The sequence below is a fragment of the Stegodyphus dumicola genome, chromosome 1 (genome assembly GCF_044657685.1).
Source record: "Stegodyphus dumicola isolate Sdum_Otavi_A_Nest chromosome 1, ASM4465768v1".
Lineage (NCBI taxonomy): Eukaryota > Metazoa > Arthropoda > Arachnida > Araneae > Eresidae > Stegodyphus > Stegodyphus dumicola.
This window is the reverse complement of record NC_140768.1, coordinates 163944550-163959761: the sequence shown is the minus strand read 5'-3', so window position 1 is coordinate 163959761 and position 15212 is coordinate 163944550. Positions and strand designations below refer to the sequence as shown.

The window sequence follows — 15212 nt, the reverse complement described above, 5'->3', positions numbered from 1 at the left end:
TTAGGTAATGTTTGTCTTCCTTAAGGCGCTCTCAAAACAAGTTACCCTAAATTTTTCGTCTGCATAGTGGTCGTTTTCATCTTACTAACTGATTTGCTAGTGGATTTTGGGTGCATGGCCTATATGAAACAATAATAGTGAACAGCTTCAAGAAAATGGGGATATCTAATGCTCTTGATGCTATATTTCCACTTATTTTTACTAATTTTATCTTTCGAAAATTGAGAGGGAAAAATTAAACGAATAATTTAATTTCTAAAGGACACAGTCACAGTAGGAATATAACAAATGAAAAGTAATCATGTATAAACTACTACTATCACAATATTATTTCTTTAAAAGAAACCTCTATTTCAATAAGAATACACATAATTGCAACATCTAATAAGTTATCTCATTTCTTTATAATTTGAATTTCTCTCATTCTCATTGTTGTTCTTGCAACTCCTTAGGCCTCAGATCATACATAAATAATTAGAGAAGGTGAATATGCAGCTGATATGGCAAAATTGCACAGTGAATGGCAGTTGGTATTTGCTTTCACTATCATAGATCATTTTTTGTATTAGGCTGACATAATATTCAACAGTTAGAAGAGAAAGATTCTTCGGGGCCTTTAGTGTACAAATGTTTGCCTTTGTTAGTATGACGAAAACAATCATTATGTCGATAAATCCATTTTAAAATCTTGGGATATTCATTTTCTAAATGCATTAAAAGGGGGAAAATTATGCAAATATTTTTTTTAATTTTCAGATTCTGGTTCTAAAGCTGGGTGGGGTGGAATATGCAACGCAATACGGTAATTCGGAAGATCATTGCTCGTGGTAGTACAAACTGAGTGGTGATAACTTGCATGCTGTAGAAGACGACATAAATTGCAGTTTCAGATGCATTAAATGTTTTGAGGTCTAGGGAATAGCAGTGAGCAATAATAAGAATGAAATTCAAGGTATAAGGAAGTAGGAATGAAGATTATTATTATGAGATACTGAAATGTTAATGTTACTAAGCATTCTTATTGGAATGTAGGTTTCTTTTATATAATAATACTGTGATAGTTAACAGTAGTTCATTCATGAATATTTTTGATTGGTTATGATCTCACTGTAATCACATCCTTCAAAATTAAATTGATTACTTAATTTCCCCCCTTGATTTTCATACTATAATATTAGTAAAAAGGAGCAAAAAGTCTGCAAGTAAACATAACTCACCTCTATATATCATTATGTCGATAAATCGATTTTAAAATCTTGGGATATTCATTTTCTAAATGCATTAAAAAGGGGAAAATTATGCAAATATTTTTTAAATTTTCGTGTGCAACTAAGCAAAACAAATGTGACTTTTTCTTCTTTAAAAAATTTGTGTTAATAAATAGGATGAGAATTAAGTTCATTTTTAAAGACTTATGACACATGATCAAAATAAATTAGAAAATTAAGTTCAAATAAATTTTAAGCTAAATTACGTGTTTATGTTGCAATACTTCAGTTGTAATAATAAATACTAACAAAACCAAACATCATATTCCCATTCTGCACAGTATAAAAATTCTTCTGCAAAACTGCAAAAATTACCAACACTTTGGCTTATTTGATAACTTTCAAATTCACTCCTTTGTTTGCATTTAGAATTTATAACTTTAATTTTCCACAGAAATTTGTTTTTGATTTTAAAACATTTCACTGGCATAATTTCATTCACTTCAGCATATATTAATAGATGCAGAAGGTTTTTGTACCTTACATAATTTTAAATCTTATGTAACCTAACGTAATTAATAACAAAATCAAAACACATATCAGAAATTGCATAAAATTTAATAAATAATTTCTACTAGTGTCACATGAAATGCTATGAAATTAATCAATAAAATGAGATAAAATATATAGAATTAATATTCTACATGTGTGAAGTTGGAAGTTTTACGTTAAATACTTTTTTTTAATTAAGTATTTTTAAAAATGACCACTTAGAGCATGGGACCTTTCGTAATTAAAATTTGCAAATCCGCTTCGCTAGTCTTTCATAACATTGTTTTTCTTTTATTAACAAGAAATATTGCATTCAGTTATTTAATTTAAGATTTCCAAAAATAATGCTACTGAAAGGCATGAATACTTACTTAAATTTGAAATTAATTTAGTTGACTTAAAATAATATTTAAAAAATAAATCTTCATATACACGTCTAAAAATCAGACCTTATTAATTTTCTTTTATTTGAACGATATCTGAATTCTGCATTAGTTTGGACTGCATTGGACAATTAAATGCCAAGCTATAAGAGAACTAATGTAGTTTACAAATGCACTGAATTTTATTTCCTGCATTAACTTTCAAAGAAAGTAAAAATTTGCATCATTTGGAATGATAGAATATGGCAAAGCATGCAAAGGCTATCAGCCTAAAAGGAAGTATATATTCATCGACGGCTTTGTAAGAAAAAATAGCTTGCATTTCCATGCTAAAATCAATTGTTTCATTAAAAAATTATTTTCATTTTATTTTATTTTTAATACTAACATACAGATACAGAATTGTTTTAAATTCCAATAAACAATCATAATTTATTTTTAAGAAAACTTATTTTATGATTTATATATTATATTACATGAATAAGAGAAACATTTGTCAAGAAATGTATTAAACTTGTATTAGCAGATTCATGTTATCCTAGTAACAAGACTATCATGCTTCAAAACTGTATTAAAATTGGGCAAAATAAAATCAACATAAATTCTACATTAAATGTTTAAAAGCTTATAAGTATGCAATGGTAGTTATATATACAATATAATAAATTTTGTAATTCATAAAATATTATGATATTTTTGGAAATAATGTACAAAATTTTAGTTTTCTTTTATAATTAGTTTAACGAATTTTTAGAAAAATATTTTACGTCATTTCCATGTTGTCCCTGTTAATATTGGCATATTAAAATATATGGAAAAATTAAGTTGCATCTAGTTAGTAAAACAAAACATTACGAAAGGTATGATGCGACATATTTTTAAACAATATAATTACTTCATTTTGGAATTATAAAATTTTCCTAAGAAATTAATACCATTGAAAAAAATAATATTATTACACTAAAAAATAAAAGAGATTCTCGACCGCGTTATTCAACTTTTTGTAATTTTACTTCATAACACACTCGTACATAAACATATTAGACTGAATTATAAACCAAGTATAATTAATTATGTAATCCTAGAAAAAGAATAAACTAAACCTAGTAAGCAAAAAATATATACATTACATTCAGAATTCTAAATGTTTACATAAACTTTTCTCGCAAGGCCTGCCGGGAAAAAGATGTCAAACGTTCCTTGGTCAGACGATTGCAAACGAACGCTAACATGATTAATTTTGTTTTCAACAACCACATTACCGTTTCAATTAAATACCACAACAGTGATTAAATTTTGAAAAATTAGTAAGTAATAATAATACGGGCAATTTAAGGCGTAATTTATCGGATGCACAATGACAAAATATTACTATTAGATCTTCATTTGGAATAAATATTTTGCACTCTTTCAACTCATTAGACATTACGAACACTGATATTAATTAATCGCAAAGCTTAAAAGTTTAAATACTTACTCACTACATATAACAGTGCAAAGTGCATGAGAATAATCTGCATGAAATGAACAAAAAATATTTCAAATAGCAATTGTAAACATTTTCTTACTTACTGCGCTATACAACCAACATGCATTCAGCCATGTTTTTTTCTGCAACTACCTTTCAAACACTTTTCTCCTGATTGGCTAATTTCCAGTCAGCCACGTGATTTTTCCGCGCGGCTTCTGAAACATTATCTGTAATGCTACAGGCAAATCAGCTGTACCCGCCACAGTTTGCTTTCAACCTGTTACCATTACAGGAAATTCTTGTGTAACTTTTTGATTTCTGTATCTTTACAAAACTTTTGCCTGTAAAGAGCGAACTTTTTTTTTTACAGTGTTAGTCGGCTTTTATTTTCGTAATAACCATTGGTCATAGAAGAAAATATTTGTATTTTTCAATGTTTTTCACCACAATTTGCATAGAAATGCTCGTCATTAATATAAAAAACATTTTCTTAAATTGATGTTTTATTTTTACTTCCTTGTGCGAAGAAATGTGACTACTGCAATCCGGAAAATTTTCGGGAATGATATTTCAACGAAAATACGCATTCTGAGCGTTATCAAATGTAATTTAATGATGTTTTTCATGACATCTGTTCGTAAGCACGGAATAAAGGACTCTTTTTCCCAAAGCGGGTTGCAAAAATGATTTTAAATGGATTCAGAAGAGATTTTTTTTCATGACGTCTGTACGTACGTATGTATCTAGCATAACTCAAAAACGAGCAGCCTCAGAACGTAGATATTTTGTATATAGGCCTGCTATAATACGTAGTTGTGTACATCCTTTCTTTGTTGCAACCGGCAGGACCAAAAGCATATAAATGTAGATAATTATGTACAATTCGCGATAGTCGTGATCCTTGACGAGTACCACTCTGTTACTCGGCTCAATGAGCTCAGATTTTTAGTCTTCTAGGTTGGTAAATAGTGCACTTTTTGCTTTCAAAATGATTGAATTATGTTGTTCTTATCTACCGGTTAAAGTTTATACGCCTTTAACTAATCTGCATGCAATATTTATAGAATTATGAACAAATTAAAAGTTGTACCCTCTGAGCGTTATGGCCGGGTTTATTCGGTCATCAGAACTTTTGTTACTTGGCATATATTAGCTTATAATTTAAGATATTTTGCTTTCTAACTTTCTTTAATAATGCAAATATAATCTTAATGAATGTAAGTTTATGAAAATACAGACTAAAATATGTAATTATACAAACTAAATTAATAAATGCTGTTTAAATACCGGTTTTCATGACGGATATAAAATACTGCGCTACTCGGGTTAAGTGCGGTTAAGCCTAATTTTTGTTTACGGTAGTAGCCTTATTTCTTTACATTTTAATTTAGAAGAACAGTAAATAAGGTCAGTTCTGCACCTTCAATGTTTTTTTGAGGAGTGGAACAAAAAGTAAAGTGCACTTTCAGTTTGTGTTTTTGCGTAGAAATCCTAATTTTAATTATAAAAATTCTTTTTATATTTGTTTTAACTGTATTGGGTGTTTTATTTTTTCCTGTATTTTTCAATTTTTAAAGAAAGATACTTTGAGGTTTTTATGAATTTTTGCCTTACCGCGAAGTGAAGAGTAAATTAATTGAATGCGAGGTCTATGGAGACACTATGTTATTTCGAAGCAGGAGTGATGAAAAATGAGCAATGCCCTCGCGGGGACTCGAACCATGGACCTCTCGAATGCGCGTCGAGTTTGCTGACCACTATACACGAAAGCATGCTAAGAAGGCGGGAGAAATACATTATAGGTCTATCTCTAATAAAATTCGAAGAAATAAATTTAAATGAAATGCAGGGAATTAAATAGGTAAAATTTAGTATTCCGTAGAAGGAAGTCATGTGGTGTACTCATCAGATGTTTTAGATATGTAGAAATGCAAACCTTTCACGCTTTAATGTATTTACGAACCCTAAATATAATTTTACACTTTATAGTGTCCGTCTTCTACCTTGGTCAATTTCTAAGACTTAGAATCAAAATTTTTGTACGCTATTTTTTATAATAATTATAAAATTTTCCTGTATATAAGTATGATCAGCTGATAAGCGTATGTAAAAGTTAGATTTCGAATTTTTACAAAGCTGTTTTTTTAACCTGTTTATGCCCAAGTTTTTCTTGGCAATTTTATTCATTATTAATGAGCTTATATCGCTTAATATGGAAGATATAAATACACTTTAGACGTCAAAGTGATCAGGATTGCCATATTTGCTGCGTTAATTAATGGCCTGTTTATGGGACACTGGTCATGCGCGTAAGCAAAATACACCTGTACTCGTATTTGAAACTTTTAGTGTTGCAAATCATTCATAATAAGTAAAGGTTAATATAAATAAATTTTAAAAACATTTTACATATTATAAACAATGTAAAAAAACAAATTAAAAATAATTAGTTTTCATAAAATTGTTGAAAGCGTTTATCATACAGTCCAACGTTATATTTTTCACATTTTCTTGTGGTCTTACCTGAACACTGAGCACATTGCAGCTGTGTTTTACTTACGTAGTTGTGTTTACAACGGTGTGGTCAATTTAATCGAATCAAATTTCATTGTCACACGCTTACTCATCTTTGTTGATGTGATGATTGTTCTTCGAGGTTTGGGAAGCACTCCAAATTGTTTGAGCTAATTCAGTGAAATGCTGCCGCGAAATTCTTGTTGATCCATTGTGACTTGTTTCTTTCAAAACATGCAATGAATGAGCCATGAATTTTGAATTGAATACACCTGTATTCGAAACTTTAACATCAATAAAAAACACGGCATTAAACATGGTATTAAAATCAGTCATCATGGCAAGTGGAAACCACCATTTCTTTCCACAGAATCCAATGCGATACTTTGAAATATTTTCATGCATTCGATCGTTACCTCCCATAAACAGGTTGTATGTAATACTAATTACCATCATCATTTCTCAGAAGTCGACCAGCGTTTGGTTGAACCTAATGGATTTTCTCCAGTACAGTTTGAAACTCTTCTAACAGCATTCTAGTTTTCGAACGTACAATTATTATACCAGATGACATTCTTTCCTGTAATAGATAGCACCTCTTTCTTTTTTCTCTCAGATATTTAACGGTTTCAAACTGATAGTTTCCAATCCTATTTCCTATGGGTGTAACTACAACCGCAAATCCAGAATTTGACCACTCCTCAATGAGATTTATAGAAGTAAAGTACTTGTCCATTGCTATCCGTAAATGAATATTTGCTTCATTTAAGGTTAAGGGGACAGTGGACGATGGTTTTAGCAAAAATCGACCAAAAATTGGGAAATAAAAATTTCATATGATAATATTCTAAGGTTTTAACTCTATCGTCTACAAAAAACCCGCTTGTGTGTAAAATTATTTTTAAAGATGTTAAAAGCATTTGAATACGCTTGTTTACATTTTTTGGGACATTTAAATGTCAGTAAAAAGGTAAACAAATATTTGAGAATCGTTATTTTAATTTCCGAGACTAACACTTTTTACTATTAGTAAGACATAAATGTTTAAGAAATGAAGAGCGCATTTTATGAAAGTTTGTTTCACTGATGTTCCACGGATGACTCACCCAGACATTATAAATGCCTAATAGGTGTCACATCATTTTTTGTTCCACCCCCCCCCCCAAGTAGCATTCCCAAAAATAAGAAACCTAAATCTCATTCAATGACAAAAACCAAATTAACAGTAGATGTTTTATCCGAAATACTGCCAGTGTATCAAAGACTAGCCAGAAATGAACTTTTAGGAAAGTGCATATCTGGAGAAACACAACACTAAAGAGAGTTTACATAGTGTCATTTGAAAGAACTGCCCGAGAGAAACATTTGTATCGAAAATAGACTCGAAATAGCTGTTACAGGAATTAGCAACTTCAATTTTGAGTGTTTAAATACTTTAGGTATGGAACAAGAAGATATAAATTCATATTCAATATCTAATGGGCAAAGGCAAGGTACACATCGTATAGACAATGCAAAAAGAGGTTTTCGTCTGGATATAAGAAAAGAAGAATTGCCAAAAAAACTGTATAAAATAGTTAAAAAAAATGAAAATGTAAATAAGGAAGAGAAATCATATGGTGCATGAAGTTGTTAAAGTGATTCTTAGTTTAAAAAAAAGTATTTAGTTTAATTTACTGAAAGTGTTCGAGAAAATTTCTAAAATAATATTGAGTATTTCCTACATTTCTAAGATTTTATTAGTAGAAAAATTAATTATGCATACGTAAAATAATGTTAAAATAATTTATATTAGGACATACTGAGAAATAAATATTAAAGGTAAGCGTAAAAATATTCTTAAAATGTATTTTTCTCATAAGAAATTTTCGTGATTATTACATTTTCAAAATGCTCCATGCGCTTTAGTTTGTGTTCAGAATGATTGTAATTTGTAACTTAGATTCTATTTATACATACAACAAACTTAGTATGCATTTTTGAATGCAAATTCGTTAAGGGGATAAAATTCCAATTAATGTATATTAAAAGTGGGAAATTTTGTCCAAAATGTAGGTATATGTGAAAGAAATATTAATTAAAAACTAACATTTTATGCAATTCACTTATTGATACTAAATTGTGTTTGAATTGTATTTTCAATAAAAATAAAGCAAAAATAACAAGAAACAGAAAAAAATTAAGTCGCATGGAGCATTTTGAAAAAAATTAAAAAATTAAAACAAAATTTATAAAAATTAAATTGCAATGAGCCAAAAATTTTTTTCAAAGATGTTTGATATAGCTATAGTAAAATATACATGCATGCAAAGTTTCACATCTCTATGACAATAATTTAAAAAAAGAGTATTTGAACGTCCACTGTCCCCTTAAGTAGTATCTGAAATAATTGATCGAATGTTTCCAGTAAATAACAATTAGAATTTTTTTGCATGCACAAAATAATATAAATCATATTTTCGTTTCAATAATATGCGTAATCTGAAAAATGCGTTTCAAGAAAAATTTTAAAATTTATTTTTTTACAAATTTACGAATATATTTTCTGTACACACAAATATATTTTAGCAAATGTTGCAGAATTTAAGTATTTTGTATACAATAACAATAATAAGAGAGTAGATTTTTGAGGTTTCATCGCATAAAACGTGCATATTTCGAATAAAACCGTGTTTAGGTTATTGATAACACAGTAAAATCTTTTAGGCTTAATGCATTCACAAATGCCCAGTGTCCCATAAACAGGACGCCAAAGATTAAACGTAATTACACAAAAATGATATAGTTAATTTTGCAAAATAACTTTGCAAATGTTTTTCGTGATCTATTTTAAGAAAATCATTTTAATGTTTTTTAGTTTTATGAATAAGAAGTTTGCAAAGAATACTTACTTCCTGTGGCTACCCATCATTTGTCGATGCTCGAATGTTTCCTATAAAAATAACTTGTTCTAAAATAACTTTAATGTCCATCTAGTGGTTCCATCTTTTGCTAACAGTAAGAACAATCCTCAGGCCCATGAAAAATTGCTTTTTTTAAAAGATATATGCACTACAAGATTTCCTATACGGTAATTTCCAAGCGTCGCATAATTTAGTCACTGTGCATAAATGGGTTAATATCACAGTATGAATATTTCAAGCATTTTTGTCACTAGAAACATGTCTTCGACCAACAAACTGTTAATAACAATTATCGCTATTAATTAATAAGTATTATCTTTTATTCTCATTAATAATTGCGATTAATTAATTGTTTTAAATACCTTTTATTAATTTCTAAAAGTTAAATCGCAAATAAAGTTATCTGAACACAGATAAATCATTTTAAATGAGCTTGTTTTTGATTCTTACAGCACAAGTAAAATACAGCACTTCTGAACTAAAGATAAAATGAATTTTTTATGCCTTGTTTCAGGGAAAAGGGGAAATCAAAGTTTCTCCTTCTCTGTAATAGTTCTTTCTTGTACTTTCCCTTTTCAAACTGTGATGAACCGGAACGGAAGCCGAGACGTTTAAGATGCTAATGTCCCATTTTGTTGCCCTAAAACAAAGATCATTAGATGACCGAAATGAAGCCCAAGTGCCCTTTCGGGGGCAGTTTAGGTTCACCCCCAGCGCATCTACGCTGCTTTTCCCCTTCCCCGGAAAAGCCCCACTCAGACAGCCTGTAGCGATGAATTCTAGAACCCGTACCTACTCTTATTTGCATACCACTTCGTTTTCTTAATGGATAAATGAGTACCAGGCGTAGCACGAGGAATATTTTAATGCAATTTCGAAGAAATATAAATTACGTAATTATCCCGAAACATTCCAAGAAGTATACTCGGGGGAAAATTTTATTAGACTGCGTTTTGTTCTCGATAAATATCTTACCAGAAGGGGAATTTATAGCAGGGAGATGCAAATGGATGCTTTTATTACATTACGGCAGCATATATGTTAATAATGAAAAACAAAAGAACGTTTTCCCTGTCGTAAAATCAGAATAGAGATGGCGTTGTTATGGAGGTAATAATAATAATAATAATAATAATATTTGTCTTTCGTGGTCTATCTTATTTAACATTACACGGAATTGTCCCAACTAAAAGGCCACCATATCAGGAGGGAGTGGGTCACCAGTCATATTTCTCCAAGTGAATAAATGTACACTAATCACTCTACAATCCCGTGGTCTCAATCCTGGGTGACAGACTTTAAAAGTTTCTCTGTAACACTGCTACCTCCTGGCTGTCACTCCCGGTTCCCAGGTTTCACAGCGGCGGGCGGAACTTGCACGCCTGGAGATCTGACTGGTCGTTTAAATGTTCCCACCAGTACTAAGAGGGCTTTTCCCCTCTTCCCTGCGGCGCAACACACACCAGTACAGAGTTCTTATTTCTCTCCTCACCAGAGGTCCCTTCCCCCCCCCCTCTGTTGGGCCAACCGCCAGGCGGAGTACAGAGTTATAACCTCACAAATTAATAGTCTTCGCCAGTTCCCCTGTGTCCAAAGGTATGAAACAATCTCCCTTTGGGGTTCTGAAGCCACCAGGCTCAAGGTTATGTTCCCCCCAGAGTGCTACTGCTATAGTAAAATACTTATAAGGTATTTCTCCCGCCTTGTTAGCGAGCCTTCGAGGTGTAGTGGTCTGCATGCTGGGCGCGTATTCTACAGGTTCCGTGTTTCGATTCTCGCGTTGCTCATTTTTCATCACTCCTGCTTTCAAAAATACCTAATGACTCTACATACTAAATCAGTGTATACACCCCAGGGGTGTTATGGAGGCAAGGTAATATTGTGATAACACGCATCACATGTATTGTTATCGTAATTTGACCAGATATTGGCCAAACAAAAAGAGCATTAAAGTTTCACATTAAGGAACATGAATCTTACTTCCGAAAAAGCGAAATTAACAAATCTTCAATAGCTAATCGTATTGGGATATTCAATCACAATTTTGATTTTGGTTCTGCTAAAACTATCCAGAACTCTGGTTCTATTAGGGAATTGAATTTTCTTGAAGCTTTTCACATTCATAAAAATTTATCCTGTTTAGTCAATGACTTTAATTCCAGTCCAGTCTTGCCTAATGCCTTTAAAATTCTAACTTAATTCTTTATTTGTAGTTACTATTTCTGCCGACAGATGGCGCCATCGGCTCTTCCACTGGTCGCCTGTAGGGTATAAAAATGATCCACATTCGCTTTCTCGTTTTTGCTCCTGATGAAGAAGACTTTTTGCTCTAGAAATCGATTGGGATTTTACAAAATTTATGCCGAATACAAGGTTGTTGATTTTCCTGTTTTATTCTCCAGATAGAAGTTCTAGTTCCAGTATTTTGTAACACTGGGGATACCATTTGGATGTGTTAAACACGTTTTAAATCGCTTTCGGAATCGTAAACCATGGCTACGAGACCACAGCATCTGTAATAAATATATTTAAGTGACAGTGCCATACTTATAATATATATATCCATAAACTATAATAAATTTATTTAACTAATTGATTCATGTATAATTATCAGCTTGATGGGATAATTAGGACAGGGAAATTTTGCAGCTTTTCGTAATTTTTTTATAATTATTAAACTGGCTACTGAAAAATGCAGTTGTTCTTAATGCCACTTGGCATGGGGGGGGGGAAATGTGAACCTGCAGTTATTAATTATATATTGTTTACGCTATAAGGTATTTCTCCCGCCTTCGTGGTGTAGTGGTCAGTATACTGAGCCGGTATTTCAGAGGTCGATGGCGTTCGATTCCCGGCGAAGGCAATTGCTCTTTTTTCAAGTCTCCTGCTTCCAAAAAATCCTAAGATCTCTATAGTGGCGCCCGAACTAAAAGGATGATGGATGATGACCCCCCACCCCCAGGACAACCTGCTCATGAAACACACTTTCCTCCCTCCTAAAATAGCAGTATTTTACTATTTCTGATAATTTTACTATTTCGTCTTTAATAAATGAATGGTGAGTATATTTATCATTTTTAATTTTATTATTTAAAAGAGTGAACATTAAAATACTTTTTAGTTCATCTTATGAGGATACCACGAAGGCTTCTTAACACGCCTTCGTGGTGATCACGATCAGCGCGATGATCGTGATCAGCGCACTCGGCGCGTATTCGATCAGCGCAATCGGCGCGTATTCGATCAGCGCAATCGGCGCGTATTCGAAAGGTCTGAGGTTCAAGTTCCAGCTATGACACTGTTCATTTTTCATGTCTCCTGCTTCGAAACAACATACTGTCTCTACAATGGCGCCTGAACTAAAAGGGTAATGGGTCATGATTCTACACCAACAGGATTTGGAGATCAGGTCCCCTTTAAACGAGGGAATCTATAAGGTATTTCTCGCGCCTTCTTAGCATGCCTTCGTGGTGTAATGGTAAGCGCACTCGGCACTTATTCGAGAGGTCCGAGGCTCGAGTCCCAGGCAAGGCATTGCTCATTTTTCCTGTCTCCTGCTTAAAAAATGTCTGTCTCTACAATTTTATAGAGGATTTACTGATTTTATCTCATACATTGTCCTTTTCCCTGCTTGCTGAAAAATACGTGGCATCCTGTTAAGACTAAAAATCGAGGAGTTTTCAACTAGTCAACTGCTTTTTTTCTTTTCACCATCGACGGAACAGCTGGCCCACTGGGTTAGGTGCTTTTCAGCCTGTTGGATCCCGTCAATGGAATTTAAAAAAATAAATGAATAAATATAAATAAAGAGCTTAGTACTGTGTCCTCCGGGGATTGGCCACGAAACGAGGAACATTGAAGTAAGAACCAGAACATGGAAAGAAGGTGCATGGTGGGAACTGCTGAGACAAGCGGAACACTTTTCACTATTATCGTACATGTTAGGCATACAGTTATATTAAGGATGTGCTATAAAAATCACGTATGCAATAGCTTTGCGTACTAAAATCTGTAAAAGAAATACTTCATTACTTCGATCAATTAGTGGTCAGATTATAAATTTAATAACACGGAGACACGAGTTTGCTTTCTCATCATAACATAGAGAATTTTTTAAAAACTTACGCTTCGAAACTTTTAATATCATTTTAAGTTTGTAGGGCTATTAGGTATTTTTTTTCAAGCAGGCAAGATGAAAAATATATAACGCCTTCGTCGGGAATCGAACCGCGGAACGCGCCTAGTGTGCAGAACACCACACCACGAAGTCATGCCAAGAAAGCGGGAGAAATGCCTTGTAGTTTGTAGAATTAACAGTAATCGTAAACTCAAGAAGGGTTACCTACCCTTTATTTCACTCAAAATAAGATGAACAGTTGGCCCATTTCTCGGGCTTACAACAAAGCCTCCACTCGAGCTTGAACTCAAAATAAGAAATAAGAACTAAATCAGAACTAATTAAAAGAGACTTAACCGAAGCTAACACAAATCTGACGTAGTTGTCCCTTAATTTAAGCTAACCGGCGAGTATCAAAAGCCACGTAAAATACGGCCAATCGTAATAGCTTCGAGAGATCTTTTAGTAATGATGTCTCTCTCGAAGTACGTTAAACCTTCCTTAATATTCGTTTAAATCAGTGTTTCTTAACCTGTGGTTCATGGACCCCTTGGGGGTCCATGGGTTATATTTTGGGGGTCCGCCGACTGCTCCTAATTTTTAAAATGTTTGCATCAATATTTAAAAAAAAACTTTTTTGTCACGGGCAACCACTGTAAGCCGTCTGTCTGCCATTTCCCAACAATAGAGACCTCCACAATGCGAGGAAAAGAACATTCGCAAACCATATAAAATTTGAAATTTTTAGGAACGCAAAGTAGACTTTGAATTTTACTTCAATTGGAAATAAAGTGACGTTAAAATCAGTTCCGCAAAGTTCTTGCAAATTTTTAAACCAAAATATTTGTTTTACTTTTTCATAAGTTGTAATTAAGTATTTGGTAGGTATTTTTATTCAAGTGTTTTTTTTTTTTTGTGTGTGTCTTAATGTTTGTTCTTAATGTTTCATTTAATTTTTTTTCTTTTTTTTTTTTTTTTGTAGCCCAAAATGTCAAAAAAAAGGAAGTATGGTGAAAATTATGTAAAATACGGACTCTGATGCATGAAGGAATCGGACGGTGTTGAAAAGCCAAAATGCTTTCTGTGTGGAAATGTTTTGGCAAACGCCAGTATGAAACCGGCAAAATTGATACAGCATCTCAAATGTCTTCATCCTGAAAATGCATCTAAAGATCTAGAATTTTTTACGAAGAAGAAAGCCCAGTTTTCGGAATCTGGAACATTAACCAAACTTGGATTTGGTATTTCACAAAAACCTTTGGTTGAGGCATCTTTCAGTATTGCATATCGTATTGCCAAAAGTAAGAAACCGCATACTATTGGAGAGACATTATTTAAGCCATGTGCGCTGGAAATCGTTGAATTAATTTGTGGACTGGAACAGAGAAAAAAACTTGAGGCTATTCCATTGTCCAAGAATGTGATACATTCAAGAATAGTTGAAATTTCTTGCAATATCTTGAAACAGATCATCGATGAATTGAAAGCATCGCCATTTCCCTTTAGTATGCAACTGGATGAAACTACAGACATCTCGAATTGTAGTCAACTTCTTGTTTTTGTTCGTTACGTGTCTGCTTATACTATCAAAAAAGAATTCTTATTTTGTGAGCCTCTTTTGCAAACTACAAAAGCAGTTGATGTTTTAGCGATTTTAAATGTTTTCTTTTCCAAACACGACTTCGACCGGAAAGTCAATAGTTATTAAAACTGTGATTTTTATTAGAAGTAGAGCTATTAATCATCGTTTTTTTAAAACACTGTGTCAAGAAATGAACGCAGAACATGAGGTACTTCTGTACCACACGGAAGTGCGTTGGCTGTCACGAGGGCAGGTTTTGAAACGAATTTTCATGTTGAAGACAGAAGTATCACTTTTTTTTAGAAGAAAACGATAACTCTTCGAATATTTCAAGAAAAAAGATTTTATATGTAAATTGGCTTACCTGGCAGACATTTTTAACCACATGAACGATATATGTCTTTCAATTCAAGGGCCTGATACAACAATTATGGATGCCACTGAGAAACTACAGGCATTTTTATTGAAAATGTCACTTTGGA

General features: G+C 32.5%; 1 protein-coding gene across 1 annotated transcript; it reads left to right on the top strand.

Annotated features, from left to right (window-relative positions):
* Window positions 1-14190: 14190 nt before the first annotated feature.
* LOC146999381 (protein FAM200C-like) lies at window positions 14191-14856 on the top strand. The gene has a single exon (XM_085822884.1). It carries the CDS (start codon window positions 14191-14193, stop codon window positions 14854-14856), a length of 666 nt encoding a protein of 221 aa, XP_085679010.1.
* Window positions 14857-15212: the final 356 nt, after the last annotated feature.

What these genes read in the sequence shown, in the direction of transcription:
- LOC146999381 (XM_085822884.1), top strand. Translation starts at nt 14,191, where the DNA reads ATGAAGGAATCGGACGGTGTTGAAAAGCCAAAATGCTTTCTGTGTGGA.